Here is a 23,917-nt window from a genome sequence, read left to right on the forward strand (position 1 = left end):
CGGGTCCTCATCCCTTTTCCTAGCTCTGTCCTTGGTACCGATGTATACCACGACGTCTGGCTGCTCGAGCTCCTATAGACTCGATCCAAGACATCCCTGACCCTGGCACCCACGAAGCAACATACCACTGCCTGAATATATTAGTTCACTTACCCAGTAGTCCCTGTGTCCACTTTCCACTCCTGTACAGCCTTCACTCTGCTGATTGATGAGGTAAGTATTTAATATTCAAACCTACTTTCACTGCTGGCCCCTGGCCCACACTCTCTCAACTCCCACTGCTGAGGTAATGGAATGGAACCCATACCCAGTCGTTTATAGCAATTTTTGAGAAGATTTGTAGCTCAGATTGAGGTTCTGGGTATAAGTTTGCTCCTTGAGCTGGAAGGTTCAGATGTTTCATCATCACACTAGGTAACATCATCAGTGAGTCTCCGGTGAAAAGCTTGTTTTTGTCCCGCTTTCTATTTATGTGTCTTGGTTTGTTAGGGTTGGTGATATCATGCCCAGTTCTTTTTCTCAGAGGATGGTAGATGGAGTTCAAATCAATGTATGTATTGACGGAGTTCCAGTCAGAATGCCATGCTTCTAGGAATTCCTGTGTGTATCTCTGTTTAGCTGTCCTAGGATGGATATGTTGGCCGAGTCGAAGTGGTGTCCTTCTTTGTCTGTATGGAAGGATACTAATTATAGCAGGTCATGACTTTTCTTGGCTCATTGATGTTCATGTATCCTGGTGTCTAGTTTTCTGCCAATTTCTCAATAACAAACCAAACAAGCAGACGCAACCCGTCCAGAAACTCTAGCCACATTACCTTACATCAAAGACATCTCTGAAATGACTTCCAGACTACTCAGACCCTTTGGCATCATGGTAGCCCACAAACCTACCAACACACTTAAACAGCAGCTAACGAACCTAAAAGACCCTGTACAAACAACCAGCAAAACAAATGTAATTTACAAAATACCATGCAAGAACAAACACTACATTGGACAAACAGGCAGAAAACTAGCCACCAGGATACATGAGCATCAACAAGCCACAAAAAGATATGACCCACTATCACTAGTATCCTTACATACAGACAAAGAAGGACATCACTTTGACTGGAACAACTCATCCACCCTAGGACAGGCTAAACACAGATATGCACAGGAATTCCTAGAAGCATGGCATTCTAACCGGAATTCCATCAATAAACATATTTATTTGGACCCCATCTAACACCCTCTGAGAAAATGAACCAGAAATGATATCATCCACCCTAAGAGACCAAGACACATAAATAGAAAATGGGAGAGAACACCAGTGCTTCACCGGAGGCTCGCTGATGATGTTACCGAGCATGGTGATGAAACGTGGGAAAACGAACATTTCAGCTCAGGGAGCAAACCTACATCCAGTCCTTTATAATACTTGCCTAATTTTACCAGATTGAAATTGATGTTTGAAAATTAAGTAGATTTTACAATGGGTAGGTGACCTGATAAAGCAACTGTGTGGATCTACTGGAAGGGCTCAACATAGCTTCCCAATCTTCTTGAGATTCTAGACAGTGCCAAAGTCTGAGAAGCTTTCAAATTTAAAATCATTATGTAATAATTGCTTTAGGGACTTTCTTAATAGCTATGGGTTAGTCAGTTTAACATCAGTGATGGGTAACCTTTTGAAACAATATCATGGAACAAAAATCAGCCAGCTCTTGACGAGGTTTGAGTACATCAAGGGCAATGAGTGCAGATTTATAAAAGACTTGTCATGCTTTTCTAACCGAAATGAATTTCCTGCTGAACAAACAGCAAAGATTAATGAAGGGAATAGAGTGTTGCTTAAGTGAATTCTGAGATGATGTTTGATTGAAGTTTGGATAACAAAATTTGGCTAATGGAATGGGAGGTTCAGAGTCAACTTCATTGAAAAATTGACTTCAAAAGAAGGAGTTGCATATTGTTAAGTGTTTTTTTGTTTAAACTAGACGTTGACAGACTGTGGTATTTAGCAAAGATCAATTCTAGGACAACCTAAATGACTTTCATATTGGAGAGTGAAATTTCAAAATTTGTTGATGATATCAAACTTAGAGGTGTAGCAGGACATAGACATGCAGAATGGACAGAAAAACGGAAAATGGAATTAATATGGAGAAGTGCAAGATGATGCATTTCAGTAGAGAGAGTAAAGAGAGATATTTTAGACTTATGGAAAATGCATTACTGTGTAGGGCCAGAGGTTAAGAAGGTAAATGAGCACTTGCCTTTCTGCCTCTCATGCCTTCTTGGAAGGGGTTGCCATGTATTTGGGTGAGAAGTGCATGGGATAGAAATCTTGTCACCCTCCTACTTACCTCCATTCATCTCCAGATCAGAAGACTTGTGGACAATGTTCTCAGCTAGAAGCCAATTGAGTTGCTTAACTGATTACTTAAGGCTAATTATGTGCTGCATCACATCACCATTAGTATTTAAACAACGGCAGATGACAGATTCATGTGCTGCCCAGCTAATTCTGTTATCTTTAACAGTGGGCAAAAGTGGGTACTGCAGATGCTGAAGATTAGAGTCAAGATTAGAGTAGTGCTGGAAAAGCACAGTATCCAAGGAGCAGGAAAATCAACGTTTCAGGCAAAAGATCATCATCAGGAATGAGGCCAAGAGCCTCGGGGGGTGGAGAGATAAATGGGAGATGGGTGGGGCTGGGGAGAAGGTAGCTGAAAATGCAACAGGTGGATGGAGGTGAGGGTGAAGGTTATAGGTCAGAGAGGAGGGTGGAGTGGATAGGTGGGAAGGAAGATTGACAGGTGCGACAGGTCATGAGGATGGTCTGAGCTGGTGGGTTGGAACTGGGGTAAGAGGGGAGGGGAAACGAGGAAAAAGACCAGTGGGCAACAAGGGAGCCAGTCCCTGATTTAAGGGGTCACTTTGCTCCATTGAGGGAAGGGGAGCCCTGGATAAAGTCCCTCCTTACCTTTACTTCATAACCCCTTCCCTTTCCTCCCACTTACCCTCACAATGCATATCCTGCCCATATTCAGCTCTACCTGCTGATCTTGCTGTAGTCCCCAGCGTGGCACTAGCAATTGCAACCATTCTGTTGATGAAGCCCCATACTGGAGAGCTGCCAGGCTCTGATTGGATGGCAGTTGTTGAATTGGGAATTCTGGCCTGTTCAGGGCTAAATCAGATGGGAGCTAAGTGCCTGTTGGGAACAACAATGTGCCAGGCTTCCTGAAGAGATACAACACAGGGTTCCCACCACTTCTCAAACAGGTGGGTGGCATCCATATTGCTACATTAAATCATGGCATATTAGTGTGACTCCTATCTTTACCATTCATTCAGAAAGGAGGTATGCAGTCCAGTTACATTCCAGCAGAGAGTGCCAAAGATGCATTCTGTCTGAAAATGCCTTGGATCATTTCAATTAAAGTTTCTGATCATGTATACTTCATCAAATATTCTGAGATGGGTCTCAATCCTTATGGTGTTTCAGTCTGTTGATTTTGAAAACAAACAATCTTGTGATTCTCCTCTCGATAGATGTGATGTCCATTTTCCTCAGGAAATTATTTTAAAATCGATTAGACAGATGTTTTATCAATATGATGAGTGTTATCCGTTGGCTGAATTAAATGCCGAATACTGATAGCTAACCAAAGGTTTACATGAAGGGAGTGAAAACCCAGCTTACTGTGTCAGAAATAAACAATTCTGATCCGCGATATTTATTTCCACACAATCTTCATTAAAAACTGTAGATGCAGACAAAGCTGAAATCTTTTAGATCTCTTTGCACCATATGTCATATCGAGGTATTTAAATAAAATACTTTGATCCCAGGTTTATTCCCAAATCTCCACGCTGGCTGATTTCAAAGGGGAGGATACAAGAGGCTGAAGCAATACTCCGATATGCTGCAAAGAAAAATGGTGTCAATCCACCCGTGATGCTCATTAATGATCTTAAGGTAGTGCCATACCTTTATTTCTTGCTGTTTTATACCCAGTTATTCTAATTGCCTTTCTGTTCTGAAGACTCACTACCATGTTATGATCCATTGTCCATGGCATCTTCTGAGTCATCTCTTCCTGTGGTAGGGAAAGAGAAGTGTTAGTAACTTCCTCATGCAAGTGACTTTTTTTTGTATGGGAGTCCAGATAGTGATATCATGAATTGTCTTACAGGCCTCAGAGACTCATTCTTCCTTTGCCTAATAGATTATTTAGGGCTCAGCAAGTAGGAAGATTTGCTGATTTGTTTTCAGTTCCCTGGGGTATCGGAACAATTTTGTTACTACCAACTGCACAAACAAGCCATCAAGCATGATTTGCTTGGCTCATTACCACAGTACATTCCACATTCACTCATTGAGCCATTTCACAACCTTTATCTCATGGCTGCTGATTATCTTGTCCCAACTGTAACTAATTCAGCCGAGTTCTGAGACTGGATCTTCTATCTTAACACCCAACTGGATAACTTTACTGAGTCACTTTGGAGTCTTTACTTAATTTAGTAGTATTTAGGCATGAGGCCACTGTTCCATTAGTTCATAGAGACATGTCTACATTGAAGTGTCCCCAGACTCTCACACAATGATTAGATTCACTGTTTACATTATGTTTTCCTCCCACTTTAATATTTGCAATTTTCTTTTTACAGAGTAGTCATTATATTAGTCAAATGTACACCATGAAAATCATCAAGGCAAAGTATGTTTACTCTTGCCTCACCAAATGAATCTGCAGGTGCTAGTAAAATGTTAGATACACAGATAATGAATCCACCATACACTCAACTTTACCTTTGAAGTGAAATAGAATCCCTATAGTGTGGAAACAGGCCCTTCCACCCAACAAGTCCACACTGACCCTGTGAAGAGTAACCCATCCAGACCCATTCCCCTACCCTATTATCACCCCTAAGTAAAGGACCTAACCTACACATCACAGAACACCATGGGCAATTTAGCATGGCCAATTCACCTAAACTGCACATCTTTTGATTGTGGGAGGAAATCCATGCAGACATGACAAGAACATGTAAACTTCACACAGACAATCGCCCAAGGCTAGAATCAAACCCAGGTCCCTGACGGACTGGGCCACCCTGCCACCTATTTAAATGAGATCCATTCCTTCAGCATGCTCGATGACCCATTTACTAATGGGTTGTCAATTAAAGTCTTTGCAAGCTTTCCTTCTTTAGGTCTCCTCTCAGCCTTCTCTTCTCCATAGAGAGCAGTTCCAGCTTCTTGATATATCTTAACAACAAAAATTCTTCTTCTCTGAAATCTCTTCTGCACTTTTTGCAATGTCTTGACTTCCTTCCTAAAATCCAATGGTCAGACGAGTTGCAATACACCAGCTGAGGCCAAACTAGTGTCTTATCCAAATTCAACTGAACTTCTTACTCTTACTCTCTATGTCCTGATCAGTAAAGCTTTCATGCTTTGTTGACAGCTCAGTCAATCTGTCCTGCCATCTTTAATGAAAACATATTAGTAAAAAAAGAACTTTTTGTGGGTAAAATATGCACTCTCCAACTGCTCAACTCTGAACAAGTTTTAAGAGTAAACTATAATGTATAACATTATTGTGATTTGTATTTGAAATAGAATCTTGGAGTCATAGAGTTGTACAGCATGGAAACAGACCCTTCAGTCCAATTTGTCCATACCGACCAGATATCCTAAATTAATCTAGTCCCATTTGCTAGCACTTGACCCATAACCCTCCAAATCCTTCCTATTCATATATCCATCCAGATGCCTCTTAAATGTTTGTAATTGTACCAGCCTCCGCCACTTCCCCGGCAACTCATTCCATACACGCACCACCTTCTGCATGAAAAAGTTGCCCCTTAATTCCCTTTTAAATCTTTCCCCTCTCATCCTAAACTATGCCCTCTAGTTCTGGACTTCCCCATCCAGGGAAAAGATCCTGTCTATTTACCCTATCCATGCCCCTCATGATTTTATAGGTCACCCCTCAGCTTCTGATGCTCCAAAGAAAACAGCAATGTTATATACAGATTATTATAGTATGCATTGTCCTAATTCACAAAATCCAAAAACATACTGCAGTGACTGCAGCAGTGGTCATCTTTGAAGATTGAGACAATATGATGAACCATGACATTCTCTGCATCAATAAAAGGGTGCTTTATTATGTTTATCCAGAGATCCTCCTTTCTATTTGTTACAGGTACTGCAGATTCAACGTAATAAGTCACATGGGAGGGAAATGTAATAACTTAATCTGCACTGTTTTCAAATGATTTTTCTGGATCATCACATCTTGAATAACCTGATAATATCAGAAAGTCATATTGGTAGTTTCTAATAGGGACTAATACTGAATCCTCCTTATTTCCAGCTTGAAGTTATGAGACATGAAAAAAAACATTATTCGGTTATTGACATGTTTAGAAACCGGAATATGCAAGCCATTGGTGTCATAAACATTGTAGTATGGTAAGTATTTAACTGAATCATAGACTAAAACAGCACTGAAGTAGGCCATTTGATCCAATGAGTTAAAATTACTCCAGCATTCATAATACCATAACAGGTAAAAGAACCGAAGAAATAATGAGCTGGATGAGATTTGCCTGATACAATGGGCCCTATTTCTGCTGTTAAACTGTCATGGAAACAAAGAATCCCTGAACTTTTATGCATTGTATTGCTTGACATAAAGTCATGAGTCCTTTATCATTAATACATTTTAATATTGGACTAGATGTTATATTTATGCACAAAGCCATTGGGTAGCTGTGTATAGATTTCAACATAAATCTAAAAGACGAGTAATTGTGACCCAACATTTAACTCAAACTCTATACTTTATTTAGATGATAATATAAAAATGAAAAATTGCTGTGAACCTTTTCTTTATCATATACTACAGGCTCCCCAACAGCCAGTGGCAGAGAGAGGAGAGAATATGTGGATAGAATTTGTAAAGATGTAAAAACAGCAGAGCTGTGTAGGCAATTTTAACGTCCCCAATATTGACTGGGACCCACTTCGCATTAGGGACTTGAATGGGGCAAAATTTGTAAAGACCATTCAGGAGGGTTTCTTGACCAACCAGGGAAGGGGTTATACTGGAGTTGGTTTTGGGAAATCAGCCGGCCAGGTGAAGTTTCAGTGGGGGAGCACTTCAGGAGTAGTGACCATAATACTGTGAGGTTTAAAGTACTGATGGATAGGGATGACAGCAGTCCTTGGGTGAAGGTATTAAATTAGGGAAGGCAAACTACCACAATATTGGGCAGGAACTGCAGAATGCTAATTGGAGGGAGCTGTTTGAGGGTAAATCTATATTGGATAGGTTGATAAGGGTTCAGGAGCAGCACATTCCTGCAAGAATGCAAGATAGGTATAGCAAGTTACATGAACCTTGGATGACTAGAGATGTTATGACCTTGGTCAAAAAGAAAAAAGAAGTATATGTAAGGTCTAGGAGGATGAGAACTGATGAAGCCGTTTAATTATATAAGGAAAGTAGGAAAGAAATTAAAGAAGGAATTAGAAAGGCTAAAAGGGGTCATGAAACGTCATTAGTAAACAGAATTAAGGAGAATCCCAAAGCTCTTTATACATATATAAAAAGAGCAAGAGGGTAGCCATGGAAAGAGTTGGCCCACTCAAGGACAAATGAGGGAATCTATATGTGGAGCCAGAAGACGTAGGTGAGTTCCTAAATGAATACTTTGTCTCAGTATTCAACAAAAAGAAGGAATTGGTGGAGAATGATCTCAGTGAAGGGAGTGTCGAGTTTCTAAGCTAAGTTGCTATTAAAAAGTAAGAGGTATTGTGCATCTTAAAAAGTATTAAGGCTGATGAATCCCTGGGTCCTGACAGGATGGATCACAGAATATTGAGGGAGGCAAGAGACCAAATCGCTGGAGCATTGACAGACATCTTTGTATCCTCTTTGGCCAGATAGATTGGTTCGACTGGGTTTGTTTTCACTGGAACACAGGAGTTGAGGAGCAACCTGATAGAAATTTATAAGATTGTGAATGGCACGGATAGAGTGGAAAGTATGAGGCTTTTTCCTAGCATTGAGGGTCAATTACTAAGGTTCACAGGTTCAAGGTGTATGGGTGAAGTTTAAAAAAGATGTGTGAAGCAGGTTTTTCACACAAATGGTGGTGTGTTCCAGGAAGGCGTTTCCAGCAGAGGTGGTGGAAGCAAACATAATAGCAGGATTCAAGAAGCACCTGGACGAATACATGAACAAGAAAGGACTAGAGGGATATGGATCCTGCAAGTGAAGACAATTTTAGTATGGAGTGCAAAATGTATTGGTGCAGGTTTGGAGGGCTGAAGGGCCTGTTCCTATACTGAATAGTTCTTTGTTCAAAGTCCTTTTGAAGAACAATCCAGTTCCCATTCCTCTGCATTTTCCCAATGCCTTTTTAACTTTTCTACTTCAGGTATTTATCCAATTCCTTTTTGAAGATTATCAGGCATTGCATCCGAAAACACCATCGTTTGTTGCACTGAAACTGTATGTCGCATGCCAACTCTGGTTCTTTGGCTTTCAGTCATTGCACTCTGATTATTGTTCCTCCAGCTATCGAAAGTAGTTCCCCTTTACTTACAATATCTAAACTCATCATGATTTAAGAAGCCCTCACAAATGTCCTCTTAACCTTCTCAGCTCGGTCTGTTTTCCCAGTGCACCCCAAACCCAGGAGCCCAGGGCAGCAAGGTGGCTCAGTGGTTAGCACTGCTGCCTCACAGCACCAAGGTCCCAGGTTCAATTCCAGCCTTGGGCAACTGTCTGTGTGGAGTTTGCACATTCTCCCCGTGTCTGCGTGGGTTTTCTCTGGGTGCTCCGGTTTCCTCCCACAGTCCAAAGATGTGTGGGTCAGGCGAATTGGCCATACTGAATTGTCCATCGTGTTAGGTGCATTAGTTAGGGGGAAATTTGTCTGGGTGGGTTACTCTTCGGAGGGTCGGTGTGGACTGGTTAGGCCGAAGGGCCTGTTTCCACACTGTAGGGAATCTAATCTAATCTAGTCATTCATTGAACTGTGATGAATTTTTAAGTTGTTTTCTTATTATTCATGACTTCTGTCATTAATTTAGGCACTGTAATATGGCAACATATAAAACTTCTCACTTTTTATTGTAAAACTGCACATAACAACAGATTACTTTTCTATTCTATTCTATTCTAAAGCTCCGCCATCTTGTCTATCAATGTGACAATAGTCCCTTATTTCTAGAATCACTTTAATAAATTCTTCTGTGTCCCCACAAAAGCCTTTACATCTTTCATAAATACTTTTAGGCTCTTTTAGTTCCACTTTTCATACAGTGGCAGGGTGTAGGGTCTGGAGAATTACTATTTTTGCGGCACTGATTGTTAAACATAGCTTCCCAAACTTCCTATTTTTGCCATAATGGAGCAGGCTGCTTTGGTGACCAGGAATTGTCTAAGAGACTACCTAGTTCCTGAGCTGGTCAGGGCAGATAGCTTACCTGAGGAGTCTGGCACTATATGCAAAATTTTAAAATGAAGAATAAACCAGAAAACAACTGCCTACTCCTACTGCCTCATTATCAATACTTCATCCATGCCCCAAGTTCTTAATAACCACTGTATGCCCAGAAACCCATTCCTCATGGCTCCTCATACTCTTGTTGCCATAATATGTCCATCCATCCATCTGCCATGGTCCCACATATTCACTATGCTGACTGCGTCCCCAAAATGGCTCTTCCCCCCCCCCCCCCCCCACTTTTCATAATCCCTGCACCAGTCTATGCTCTTCTATCAAATTACCATTGTGCCTCAGAACCCCTGTGTCAACATATGAAACTATACCTATCCCTCCACAGCCTCTAATACCTTTATGCTGATCTATTTATATCAACTACTCTGCATGTCCCTTCATACCTCCTGCACCACCCTGTGCCCCAGCATCCATCCTCCTGACCCTCACACTCTTATGCCCCTAATTATTTTCCCTGGCCTTCATAATGACAAAGCTACTTTAGTGTTAATTCATCTGTCCTATGCCATAGAAAACAAAATTTTGACTTTGAGTTTCTTTTTAGCAGTGTTCAATTTCAGGACTTTCAAGCAATTAATTGATTCATATTCCTATACAATGGAAAACTTTTAATGAATATAAGTGAGAAGTGATACAATTGACAAAAGAAGCAATGGCTGGATGGACAATATCTTTTGCACACAGTGAATAATTGGGATCTCAACTGTGCAACCTGGGAATGTGCTAGAGGGTGGATAAAAGTTCAACTGAAGCATTCAAGAGGGAATTGGATCATTACCTGGAAAGGAAAAATGTGCATGGTTATGTGGACAAGGAGGATGAGTGACACTCGGTGAATTGCTTCTTCAGGGATATGATAGTTCAAATAGCTGCCTTCTGAGCTGTGACCCTTGAACAGTTCTTTCTCTAATCAGTGGCACTGAGAGTAGGAAAGAGAAGAACTCACTTGCTCAGCCTCTCAGGAGCTGGGTGGATCATTGGTAGCCAATATGCTATTTCTTAGAAAAATGGAAGGAAAAAAGTCAGAATGGGACCATTCATACAGCTTTGTGTGCAATGTTTGATTTTCTAAACAATCTCCAATACGCATGCTGCAGTTTCTCTGGGACAAAGGAGGTAAATTTAGAATACAAGTTGCCTTCAGAGAATGTTTCTGATCAGCTTCTCGTTCTTGACATTCCCATAGACTCTAGAGAGCAAATATACTGCCTGACCCTTGGAGGAAAAATAGGTTGAACAGGAAGAACAAATGAGAGAGTAAGAAAATCTGAGCAAAACTGTAATGGAAGAGGAGAGTTCAGGGAGGCAAGTTTAAAAAAGTCATTTTACAAGAAGATTCTCCATTTTATTTTGCAGGATGTTTACTTCAGCTGGATACTTTGCTCTGTCTTTGAGCACACCAAATCTCCATGGTGATGACTATTTGAACTGTTTCATCTCTGCTGTAGTCGAAGTTCCAGCCTATGTGACTGCTTGGCTTTTTCTCCAGAGATCTTCCCGAAGGTTCAGCCTTTCGGGATCACTTTTTCTTGGTGGAGTTGTCCTTTTCTTCATTCGCCTCATGTCTTCAAGTAATTTTTTTACAACACAGTTATAAGGAACAAAAAAAGTCTTGATAAATATTTCAAAGCAACATTTTATGATAAACTGAAATATATATAGATATATTTATATATAAGCAGTGTAATCCCTCAGACATTAGTGTGCTGTTCCACAAACTAATTTCAGCTGCACTTGAAAAATGAGATGCTGGGAGAAGAACAGTGAGGGAAGAAAGTTGATGGTTGACTAATCAAGCCAGTTTTATGTACTTCATACATTACTTAACATCATAACTGGCAGAAGAAGAGATGAATTGACAAACCAACTTTTCATTTCTGTTCCAAACAAATGATAAAAAAAATCCTTTTTTTTAACCGAAGTGTATTGTCATAATATGGAACATTTATGTTTTTCCAATCTGGAGACAACAGACTGTTAGAGTATGACATACATTATGATCAGTAACAAATCAGTCTAGTATTCACTTGCTGCTGCATCCCTATAACCCTGTAACATGTCATTCCTCCAACCACATGCTGTTGATTCATATCAGATGCATCATCTGTTGTCAATGTGTTGTGATCTTCATTAATTTTTAGAGTGACAATGTGCAAATACAGGTATTTCCACAAGATGTGGTAGACATTTGTTGGAATTCAACTGCTGAGAACCCTCACATATCATAATTCAGCTTTAATTGCTCAGATGCTGACCACCCAAATTCATTTCCATAATAACTGTCACAGTAATTGGATCTTTCTCAATTAACACTGTTCCTATTTCCTTTTAGATCTCCATTAGCTCTTTCCTTTTAGATCTCCATTACCCACCATTAAACTTCTGTCTTATTCTCAACTTCTCTTTCCTCCCCCAAAGATTTCAATTTGCCATGGCCTCCTATACTAATGCCTGTTTCTCATGCATTCTTAGTTCCTACCAATCAGATTTTCATTCTGCCATGATAGAGAAACTGATTTTACCATTGTTCATTATCAACATTCAATGTGAACGTGACGAGTCTTTGTATTCCTTCTCATTTTTCTTACCGTCTTTGTATCCTTTAACTGTGGCAATGAACCATCTTCCTCAGTAAATATTTCTACTCCATTAACATTAAACCTGTAACTTACAAGGAAAGCAATAATTTCTTGGCCCCTATAGATTTTAAATTGGCATGAGACAACAGGCAGAAGTTAGCAACAAAAGTTTCTATTCAAGATATCTGACACACTTCTACACAAAAAAAGCCAACACCCCAAATAGATCTTCAACAAACAGGAGAGGTAACAAGTAATCCATTTTGATCACCTATGCACAAAGCTGGAACATTTTAACCAGGAAGAGACTATCAGTTTTACTGCATTTCCGATCTCCATCTCAGACTTAAATTTAATGATTGATGCAGTACTCATTATAACAGAATCCATTACAGTTCTCAGCTGTGTAGTAGCTTCTGAGCACATGTAGCCTTAAGCTCAATATTTCACATTAATTTAAAAAATATGTATTACCTACTGATATACAGTTTTCCTGGCTTAGTTTGTTGAAAATTATATTGTTTAAAATAGTTTGAAGTAGTTCACTTTCTTCTGCAACCTGCATGCCTCTCCTCCATCCATTGCAGCTTTCCCACGCCTTCTAACCTCCCTTCTCCACCTTGCAGCTTCCTCTTCTTTCTCTTTTGCAGCCTCATTCAACTATTCAAGATGTCGACTCTGGCACAATAGGCCTGCCCACTCCAGGTCGGCCAAATCCTTTTGTTCTCTCTCCTTTTTTTTTTCCTTTTTCTTCTTTTCTTCATCTTCCCTGATATTGCAGGGAGGCCAGAGTGGTGTCAGGGGTGACTGGAGTGGGAACTCCTGGCTTCGTAGGCCTGATGCATGGATTCCTGGAATTGGCAGTGAGACATCTGCTGCAGTGATGGTGGAGTGGGGATTCCTGGCTGTGGTAAGTCCAGCCAATGAACCTTGCAGAGACCTTGCATAGGTCCTGGAACTGTGTTTAGGACTCCAGCCAATGAAGATGAACTGTATTTAAGTTTTTTTTTATCCTTTTGTACCTCCAAATACCACCGGTTAGTAGTGACTTTTTACTACATCTTCCAAGATATATGTGACGATAGACCCCTTCCCGCCCCTCCCCTCAACCTCAGAGAATGGGCCCCGTGATTGACACTGTTTACATTCATTCATGGGCCTTGTCCCTATGTTGCAGTTTCCCTCTCTCACTTCCTTGAAGCCCATCTCTCTCCCCTACCTGCAGCCTCCACAATTGTTTTGACTTCCTCCTCCAACTCCAGGGTAACCCTCTGTCTTTCTATCTTCCCCCAACTCCTGCGTCTCCCCACATCCCAGTCCCTGGAGCCTGCCCCATGTTTGTCTTTCCTACCAATTTCTCATACCTGTCCCTGCCTCTGTCTCTTACACTCAACTCCTGCAGCCTTTTGTTCTCTCTCTTTCTTTGCTACTGACCCCTATAGTCTCCCTCACAATTTCTCCCTCTCCTCTCTCTCTCTGCTCCTCCAATCACAAGCTGCTTCTATTCCATGTTGGCTGCTGATGGATTTGCTAATGAACCTAGCAGCAGCAAGCACAGAGAGAACCAGTCTGTGATTGGAGGAGCACCTCCTCAGAAACTCTGCCTATTCCACACAAGATGCTCATTTGATTGAATGCTCCTGGGTGCTTTGGGCGTGAATTTGCACTCTGTGTTTTGGAGTGTTACTATACAGCTAATAAGCCCCTCCCCTCCCTTCAAGCACAGAGAATGGGTGCAGTGAGTAACATTGTTAACACCCTGCCTCCTGACCTCTGCTCCACAGATGTTGGTGATGGGGCATTATATCCTTCAGAACTTAAGGAATCCCACATGATAATAGACACTGAAATCTTCAGAGAAGAATCAACAGTTTTGATTTATTTCCACCTCCAGCAGTGTGTAAGGAATTCACAAGTTTCTTGACAATCTGATCAGCTATCTCTCTCGGGAGCCTTCTTTCTAGTGACCTGCCTGGCCAATCTTTATTTGATGGTCTGACATGCTCTCCCTGAAATTGTACCTTTCTTTAGTGTCTCTGCATCTCCTCTCATGCCCCCTCTGACCTCATCTTATCCATGAATTCCAGCTCCAGTTACCTTGATCTAATTCCACTCAATATTCTGGTCACGCGACATTACCCCGATTCTGTTACATGAATTGTAAATTGTTCTCTCTCTTTTACATTTGCTGTCATCACCATCTTCCTCAAAATCAAAATGTGGACACCTTATCCTTGCAACCTACTGTCTACCTCTAACCTCCCTCTGCACTCCAAAGTCCTTGAATGTGCAGCTGGGTCCTAAATCCATTTCCAAATTCCATCAGTCAGAGTCACAAGGAGAACTAGTGTGTTCATACTCATCTTATAGATATGGTTCATTCCACCTCCTTAGCATCATCTGTCTTGGTTCCTACCTCAGCCCTTTTGTTCAGACTAAAAGTCTCATCCTTAAAATTAAAACATGTGAAGCCTCAGCTTTTGATAAATCTGTAATGTTCTTTAGCTCTCGAATGCTCACAAACTCTCTATTCACATTGGCAACCAGTTGCCCAATGCCCATCTCTTTCCCTTCCAATTGGTGATTATTTTTTCAAATACCAAGGCCTCTGGGTCACTGGACTTAAAATATTAACTCTGTTTTTCTGTCTCTCTCTCTCTCTCTGTCTGTCTCCTCAGAAGCTGCCAGACCTGCTGAGTGTCTCCATCAATTTCTGATTTTGCTTCACATTATGGTATTGCCTCTCTAAACCCTTCAAGATCATACAGATAGTTGTCTTGTAAACCAGTGCACCTTCTATTAAATTATATTTGTGTATATTTTTTTCCAGATCTCTCAGCATTTTCCACAGCACTGGTGATGATTGGCAAATTTTGCACCACGATTGCCTTCGCCATTCTTTATGTTTACACTGTGGAGTTGTATCCAACCACGATAAGAAACCTTAGTGTTGGAGTGAGCTCCATGTTCTCTAGGGTGGGTTCCATCTGTTCACCTTACATTTTTTATCTTGGTAAGTTGTCAGTCTACATTCTGTATGAAATGAGAATACATAGATGGCCTAAGCAATGGTGATTCCCAAATCCACACCATTCATATCACTAACGTAGTTTCATTCAATGTAACCATGTCAGGTATGGCAACAGTTTGGGTTAGCTGGCTGACAGCAATAGCAAGGACTTTGATGAACTGGCATTGATGTGATGAAATCCACTGGTAGAATTCTGAGAGAGAATAGGGGATTATACATCACAGAACTATGAACAATCCATTGTGGCAAAACCTAAGCTATCCAAATAATATGTCGGAACTGAAACTGCTATAACAGTGAGCAAGCCCCTTTGTACACTGAAATCCTTGTCTTCCTTGGTAGCAGTCTGAGCCTCCAATGGCACATGGGGTTTGCATGACAATAAGCACAGATCTCATAACCAGAGTCTGAGCTTCCCCTATAGCACTGAGATGCTGAGTGGCAAATGCTCAGGCTGTATTGGAAGCGGAGACATTGACTATTGAATGCTGCATCATAGCTCTATCCAAGGTGCTGTCCTGTGTTAGCCATCACTTCCAAACTGGAAAGAATGTGCTCCAAGCAATGCACTGATGTCTGTGCCCAGGTACAGCTCGACTTCTTTGTGTTCCTTTGCAGTGAAAACAGTTCTTGTGCTAAGTCTGCCAAAGCCCTCAAAACCTGTCTGTGCATGCCCATCAGCCCTCCCCTCATCTGAATTCTCAGCAGAAGAATTTGTCAATGATATTGCTCTGTAGGCAGTATGTAATCATTTACCTCCAACCTGGCTGCAACTACATATGCTCGTTGATTCATTGGGTGGAATTCAATAATTGAACAATTTCTCTCTGATGCAGGCTGGAGGTGGGGATCACTGCAGAATTGAGACTCAAGTAGGAAGGAGTGCCCTTATCTTCTCCATACTCTGCAATTCATTCGGGGTGTGTAAGGTTGAATAGAGTTTTCCTGCTTATGCATTGACCAGTGAGGCCTTAAGTGGCAGAGTAAGGGCCTCTTAATGGATCTGTCTCCCACTGAGTATATTGAATAAGCATGGCATTGTTGGGGGAGGGGTTGCAGGGGATGGTGTAGAGTGATTAGATACCTCTGCCACATTAGGTTAATGTCAGGTAAGCTCTAGTAGCCTGTTTCGATGTTCTGGGTTTGAGCAAGGGGGATGGGAGGATAAGCCTCTTTGTGACTGTCAGAGAAAATGGCAACTGCTCTCCACGTCCCTCAGGAACAATTTCACCCCTTTCCGTCTGCCTCACTTGCCTCAGTGAACCTGACCAACTCCTGCTCCACTGTTACTGGTCCTGGGCCTGAAGAACTGCCAGCTCTCCAATTGGCCAGGAACTCTTGGAGAAGGCTTCTCTTCCCTAAAAGCGGTAGAAGACCCAATGATAGACCATTACTTGCCTGAAGCACATAGAATCACTCCAGGGCTCTCAGACATGATTGCTGCAGGTTCTGATGTTTTCCAGCTACTCCACCCACGCCATCTCTTTGGCATCATGGCACACTATGTGCATATCCCATCTCAGTACAACTGTCTCAAGTCCATTCAGTTCATCTCAATTTATTATTTTTTTGTGTGGGTATTGCTGGCTGGGCCAGCATTTGATGCCCATCCCTATTTGCCCTTCAAAGGCTGCCTTTTTAAACTGTTGCAGTAGTGTGCTATTGGTAGACCCACAGTGCCCTTAGAGAGGGAATGACCCAGTGACACTGAAGAAACAGCGATGAATTTCCATGTCAGGATGGTGAATGCCTTGGAGGGGAACTTGCAGGTAGTGGTGTTTCCATCTGCTGCCCTTGTCCTTTGAAATGTAAGTGGTTGTGAGTTTAAATATATATTCAGATCACAGCTAAGAAGCAAGAAAATGATCTTGCACCATTTGAATCAGAAATTAAACCAAGCGCAGTTTGAGAAATATCTACAGTCTAAATATTTGGCCTAGAATCTGAGATAACAAAAATTATGGAGTTAAAAAAGCATCTTCAATCATGAAAGGAAGAGGTCTGGAGCTTCAAAATAAATTCAAGACCATTGGAGCTTCAGTTGGGATGGATGAGTCACACCTACAAAGACAGAAACTAATTTAAGCAACAAATATTGTAACCGTGTAGAGAGAAAATCAATAGGAATTGGAAATGCTTGGAGAAAAGCTATTATCTTAAGGCAAGGACCATCAAGAAGAAGTACAACAATTTTAAAGAATAAGAAGTTAGTCAGGAAGAAAGAGACCTTAAAGTGCAAATTGGATCAGATTAATATGCAACATTCAGAAGTTGTTGATCTGCAGAGACCATAGCTATAAGTGAAACCCACCATCGAGCCCAAAACACGCAAAAGGTTTTTTTCAAATAAAGCTTACAAGACATGATTATTGAGTTGATAGAGACACAGCATGCCTTCACCAAGATTAAAGTTGAACAGAGGAACAAATTGAAAAGCTCAGATCTTATGAATTGACAGTCTAGCTCCCTCAGTGAGACTATTGTATGTAAGTCAAGCTCTTGGCTGAAAATAGCATAATCAAGCCCTGGAGGCTGAAAATGAAAGATTGCTGAAGATTTGGAAACGTCTTGTCCAAGCTGATTCAATAGAGAGATAGTTTGATGGAGAGAAAGAAGTCTCTTCATTTCAAAAATGCAAAAAACTTCAAGATCGCAGTGAATGCCGAGCTAAACAAACATTCTTGTTACTGTTAATGACTGATGACTTAATCCTTCAAACAGACACACCACAGAGAGGGAATAAGAATCTTTAGTCCATGGTTAATGACAGAGATTACCTGTGGAACAAAATTGTCCTTTCTCATGGAATCCTTGAAATGTTCCTAGCTGCACCTCAGCACTCACATATTGCTGCAAGTGTTGAAGTGAAACAAGTACCTGTAGAAAGAGAAATTAATTCACCTCCAACACCTAGAGCAAAGCTGATAGAAAGGAATGAGAAATCTAATTCCTTGGATTCTTTTTCAAGAGGCAGTGAGCATTTAAGTCTTGGAGTATTCTCCTTTGAGTCAATCTTTCCTTGATTGATCCTCACTCTCGTTTCCTGTTCGTCAATCAGTTCTTGATCTATCCCAATACCTTGCTTCTATTCCATCTGCTTTAACTTTGCCCACTAACCTCTTATGAGGGACCTGACCAAAAGCCATCTGAAAATCCAAATGCATTACATCCATTGGATCCCCGTTATCTATTTTACTAGTTACATCCTCAAAAAAACTTCAGTAAATTTGTAAACTGTGATTTGCCTTTCATAAACTCATGCTGACTTTTCCAATCCTGTTACTATTTTCCAAATATTCTGCCATCTTTTATAATAGACTCACATTTTCACCTCGATTGATGTTAGGTGAAGAAGTCTGTGATTCTCTTTATTCTTCTCTCCCCCTTTTTCAATATTATGGTTACATTTACCATCCTGCAATCTGTAGCATCTCCTTCAGTGTCTGTAGAATTTTGCAAGATCCAATTTTTCCAGGGCCACTTTCTTTAATACTCTGAAGACAGGTTTAAAGAAATACTTTTTAAAAAGATAAGTTTGGTTTAGAAATGTTTGCATGCTTACATCTTTGTAAGATGATGGATATGTGTAAAATCAAATCCATACGGAATTGGATAGTTTTGTGTAGTGTGCACTTTTGCTAATGATTGAAGTGTCCAATGTAAGTTGTTTTCCAATAATGGTGCCAGGAAATGACATCACCAACCCAAAGAAACCCAAACATATAAATTGAAAGCAGGAATTTTCAGCATTGCTTTGCATGAGGTCCATTGAAGATGTTAGCTAGTAAGGTAACAAAACGTTTGGAAATGAACCTTTCAGTTCAGTGAGCAAACCTACATCTAACGATGCCAGTTGCCAAGCTGCTTGGCCTTGGTGGCACATATCCTCATAGATGATGTCAACATCTTCCTCTGTTGTTAGTACATGTCTCAGGTGAAAAAGCTAAGGCTTACAGCCTTCAGCTCAGGCTCACAAGTATCTTTGAAGCGGGGGCTATAGATTTCCTACTGTTTGTTTGTCTCCAGCTCTCATCAAGCAGAAAATCATTACATATGTGACTGTGCTTTAAGTCTTCAGACATGTCTAAGTCTTGATGACTGCCAACAGGTTTGGGAGATTTGCCTCTGAGAAAACGGATGCAGTCACGATTTTATCCACGAGATGCCCGGACGCATACAAACAGCAATGATGGAAGTTGTTCAGCTTCCTTTCTTGATAGTTGAAAGTTGCTCATTTTTCATAAACTTACAAAGTTCTGAAAACACAGGACTCATAAACAGGATCTTAGCCTGAACAGCTAGCTTGATGTTATTCCATACATGTTTGCGAATCGCTCAAATTTGCTAGCTGCTTTCACTATGCATGTACAGAGTTCTTCATCCAGGGGCAACCTGGACTTAACAGAATTAGAACCACTTCTTGTAGTTTACTGTGATCAAGGGCAAAGATAGAGTCAGAGTCATAGAGATGGACAGCATGGAAACAGACCCTTCAGTCCAACCTGTCCATGCTGACAAGATATCCCAACCCAATCTAGTCCCACCTGCCAGCACCCAGCCCATATCCCTCCAAACCCTTCCTATTCATATACCCATACAAATGCCTCTTAAATGTTGCAATTGTACTCGCCTCCACCACTTCCTCTGGCAGCTCATCCCATACATGTACCACCCTGTGTGAAAAACTTGCCCAGTGGGTCTCTTTTATATCTTTCCCCTCTCACCCTAAACCTATGCCCTCTAGTTCTGGACTCCCCGACCCCAGGGAAAAGACTTTGCCTATTTATCCTATCCTTGCCCCTCATAATTTTGTAAACCTCTATAAGGTCACCCCTCAGCCTCCAATGCTCCAGGGAAAACAGCCCCAGCCTGTTCAGCCTCTCCCTATAGCTCAAATCCTCCAACCCTGGCAACATCCTTGTAAATCTTTTCTGAACCCTTTCAAGTTTCACAACATCTTTCCGATAGGAAGGAGACCAGAATTGCATGCAATATTCCAACAGTGGCCTAACCAGTGTCCTGTACAGTCGCAACATGACCTCCCAACTCCTGTACTCAATACTCTGACCAATAAAAGAAAGCATAACAAACGCCTTCTTCACTATCCTATCTACCTGTGACTCCACTTTCAAGGAGCTATGAAGCTGCACTCCAAGGTCTCTTTGGTCAGCAACACTCCCTACTTTTGAGATAACCACAGTTCTCTTGAAGCATATGACCAGGAAGAACTGGCTACAGGCCTGACAATGATGCTCTTTGACCTAAGTAGCTAACTTTGTGTGTGAACAACTAGCATGGCATCTTCAGCTAGAGTTCTCCAAATGCTGTCTTTGCTTTTCATATGGACAAGTCCAAAACTTTCCTTCTGACCTAAAATTTAGTTAAACTCTACCCAAAATTGCAAGGAGGAAAAACTCAAGAAGATGGAGAAGAAAATACCAAACAGAGTCCCATTTCACTCTATTCTTCACCCTGAAACCATCAGAAATGGAGCCATCACACTGTGCATTACAGTGCATGCTGTCAGAAAAGAACCAGATGAGAGCGAGGAGCTTTCATTGGTGGCCAAATTTCCTCAGAAGTTTGCTGAGGTCTGCTTTGCTGATTAGATTTAATTGGCGAGAATTACTAAAGTAAGGTAAAGAGAAATATTCTACTCCCTACACTTTTCTTATCGTGGTGTTTAGAGAAGATCATGTGCACTGAAGATCTGACAAAACATAAACCACACTTTGCTACAATACACCCAGTCTGTAAATGGGTAGAGTCTTTCAAGCATAACCCAAGTACAGGTTGTCCTTGTGTCACTGAGAAGTGAGATGCTTCCATAGTTGTTGATGATCACAAAGATCCTGTGGAATGCATCTTTCTTTCCAACAAAGAAGGAATTCATAGAAGATGGGGTGTTTGGGCTTGAGTGTTTCAGCTAGACTTCTATTTTTGTATCTTACCAGTCTACGTGCTCGGCAATCAGTGGCCTTTTCACATTCAGATGATGATTCTTCATTTAACTCAGAGGGAAGAAGTTCCTGCTCATTCAGCATTGTCAAACAAGCATTATGGCAAATCAGATGGTGGAAGTGTTGAGAGCGGTGCTTTTGAGTTAGAACTAAATAACGTCAATACCAATGTGGAATCTGATATTGTGCATTTCTATAGTACTCTCTTTGTTCCAGATGGGAACTATGAACAAATTAATGTTGGAAGGCAAGAGATTCTGGAATAAGTGCACAAAATATCCAAAAGCATGGCTCAGTATGTTCATGCCATGCACCACATCACAGAATAGAAAATTTTGGGTTAGGTCTTATAATTTCTTATGCAATAAATTTCTCATCTATCGAAAATGCATTGCACAGAAATTATTTATATTTTCACAGGTATTCATTATGATTTCCTGCCTTACATTCTGATTGGAGGTTCGACTATGTTTTCAGCAATTCTGGTCTTATTCCTGCCTGAAACACTCAATGTTCCTCTCCCAGAAACCATTAACCAGATGCAGAAAATTAAGGGGTAAGTGAGTAAAGTTATTTTGTGCGTAAGAATGAGAATGTTAATTTTAATTCTGTGAGGGTTTAAGAGATCAATGATGGGCGGTTTGGCTGAGTGGGATTTAATTCAAACGGAATAAAGTGGTGGTTTCTGGAGAGGCTCATAAGATTTCCTTTTGGACAAGTTGGGTAGAGTTTGAGTAAATCCCTTCCTCACCCACAGAACAGCAAGGAGATCGGATATGAAATTTGACAGCAAACACGTCGTGGAACTCCTTTGACCTTAAGAATTCCTCCCAATTAAGTCCACAACCAGAATGATCAGGGATAGAAAATTAAGGGTATCACATGGCCCGGTTGGTATTCTGCTAGTGGTGATGGGGTGGCCATACTGTGTGGACAAGCTGTCAGTTATACCCTGGTGGGTTGCTGGTGGCTCAGCGGAGAGTCAATCATGCTTGGGCACCCTCGGCCCAACAGAGTGACTCGATGGCAGCAAGGGCCAAAGCCAGCAGGAGAATGACTCCAGTCTTTAATGCAACATTTCTACCCCCAACCCCTCACTTCCTGACTGGCCCGAGTAAATCAGCCTCACCTAACCGGGTTCCTTGCTCAATGGCTGATTTTCATTTCTAGGTCCTGTTGCAATACTGACTGTACTGCTGAGTGCGAGTTGGAAGTTTAGCGTTTAGCCTTCAAGTATTAAATAGCTGAGGGGTTGCTGGCATCATTGCCTGCTGACTTGTTAATTGATGAGGCAGGAAACTCCACCATTTATTACATTCTGCTATTGTACTTTACAGCACAAAAACTGGCCAATGCAGCCCAGTGTACAGTGCCAGCAGTGCTGCTCCATAACAACAACTTCAGATCAGCATATTCAGTATGTTGATATACCTTTATCATAGCATGAGGCTGCTTCATTGTAACTCCTGTTTTATGTTATTTTACTGTGTGTTTTCGGTAGTTTCAGTGCCAGATAGCCAAAATATTGTGTAATGATGGAAGATTTGGCTGTGGGAGCTTATCTGAATTCCTCACTTGCACTGGCCAGTCAGGATCTCCTGAAGAATGCTGACATAAAATCATGGCCTGTGCCCTTGACACCTTCTGGATGCCAATTCTGTTTGGACATGATCCTAGAAGATCTATCAAGTAACTTCTGGTCTTCACCCAATCTGTTCAGTCAGATACAATCCCCCTGCATCTCCTTTTTTTTTCATTTTTTTTTTATTAATTATAAAATACCACATGAGGTCAGTTTGTGTTTCACAGTTTTGAGTCAGAAGAGTGTATATTCTCAAGTCAAGTCTAAGAACTATAATAGATTATCACATTGCTGTTTGTGGGAGATTGCTGTGCACAAATTGATTGACTAAAATAAGAGGCCATGGTGTTAGGAGCAAAAACATGGCATGGAAAGAGGATTGGCTAACTGGCAGAGTGATGGAGGAGTATTTCGCACGACAGCAGCCAGTGACTATTGGAGTTCCACAGGGGTCCATGTTGGGACCATAACTATTCATGTTATACATTAACGATATTGACAAAGGACATGATGGCAAAATGTTGCTAAATTTGTAGATGACACAAAGATAGTAGAGGGGCAGGTGGTGTTGAGGGATCAGAGGCTGCAGAAGGACTTGGGCAATTAGGAGAATGGGCAAAAAACTGACAGATGGAATATAATGTGGGAAAATGTGAGGTTATGCATTTAGGAAGAATAGAGCCTTTCCCTTTCTAGGAAGGGAAAGGCTTCAGAAATCTGAAATACAAAGAGACTTGGGAATCCTAAGTCAAGGTTCTCTTAATGTTAACATGGGCAATTAGGAGAATGGGCAAAAAACTGACAGATGGAATATAATGTGGGAAAATGTGAGGTTATGCATTTAGGAAGAATAGAGCCTTTCCCTTTCTAGGAAGGGAAAGGCTTCAGAAATCTGAAATACAAAGAGACTTGGGAATCCTAAGTCAAGGTTCTCTTAATGTTAACATGCAGGTTCAGCTGGCAGTCAGGAAGGCAAATGCAAGTTAGCATTCATTTGGAAAGCAGAGGTGTATTTGTGAGGCTGCACAAAGGTCTGGTCTCAACACGTTTGGAATATTGAGAGAAATTTTGGGCTTTGTATCTAACAATGTGCTGGCCTTGGACTGTCCAGAGAAGGTTTAGAAGAATGATCCCAGCGATGAAGAGCTTGTCATATGAGGAGCAGTTGAGGATTCTGGATCAGTGCTTGATAGAGTCCAGAATGTTGATGTGGTGGATCTCATTGAAA

The 23,917-nt window shown here is 41.1% G+C and overlaps 1 protein-coding gene across 1 annotated transcript in view; it reads left to right on the plus strand.

Moving 5' to 3' along the window:
* LOC122556567 (organic cation/carnitine transporter 2-like) overlaps nucleotides 1–23,917 on the plus strand; it is a 67,877-nt gene that overhangs the window by 29,616 nt on the left and 14,344 nt on the right. The window contains exons 5-9 of the mRNA XM_043703380.2: nucleotides 3,841–3,967; nucleotides 6,378–6,475; nucleotides 10,894–11,108; nucleotides 14,947–15,129; nucleotides 21,528–21,663. Of these exons, the coding sequence (XP_043559315.2) occupies nucleotides 3,841–3,967; nucleotides 6,378–6,475; nucleotides 10,894–11,108; nucleotides 14,947–15,129; nucleotides 21,528–21,663 (759 nt within the window). The remainder of the gene's footprint in view (nucleotides 1–3,840; nucleotides 3,968–6,377; nucleotides 6,476–10,893; nucleotides 11,109–14,946; nucleotides 15,130–21,527; nucleotides 21,664–23,917) is intronic.

Source organism: Chiloscyllium plagiosum, unplaced genomic scaffold, assembly GCF_037043375.1.
Source record: "Chiloscyllium plagiosum isolate Xiang-an unplaced genomic scaffold, Cpla_swu_hap1 HiC_scaffold_16, whole genome shotgun sequence".
In the NCBI taxonomy this organism is placed as follows: domain Eukaryota; kingdom Metazoa; phylum Chordata; class Chondrichthyes; order Orectolobiformes; family Hemiscylliidae; genus Chiloscyllium; species Chiloscyllium plagiosum.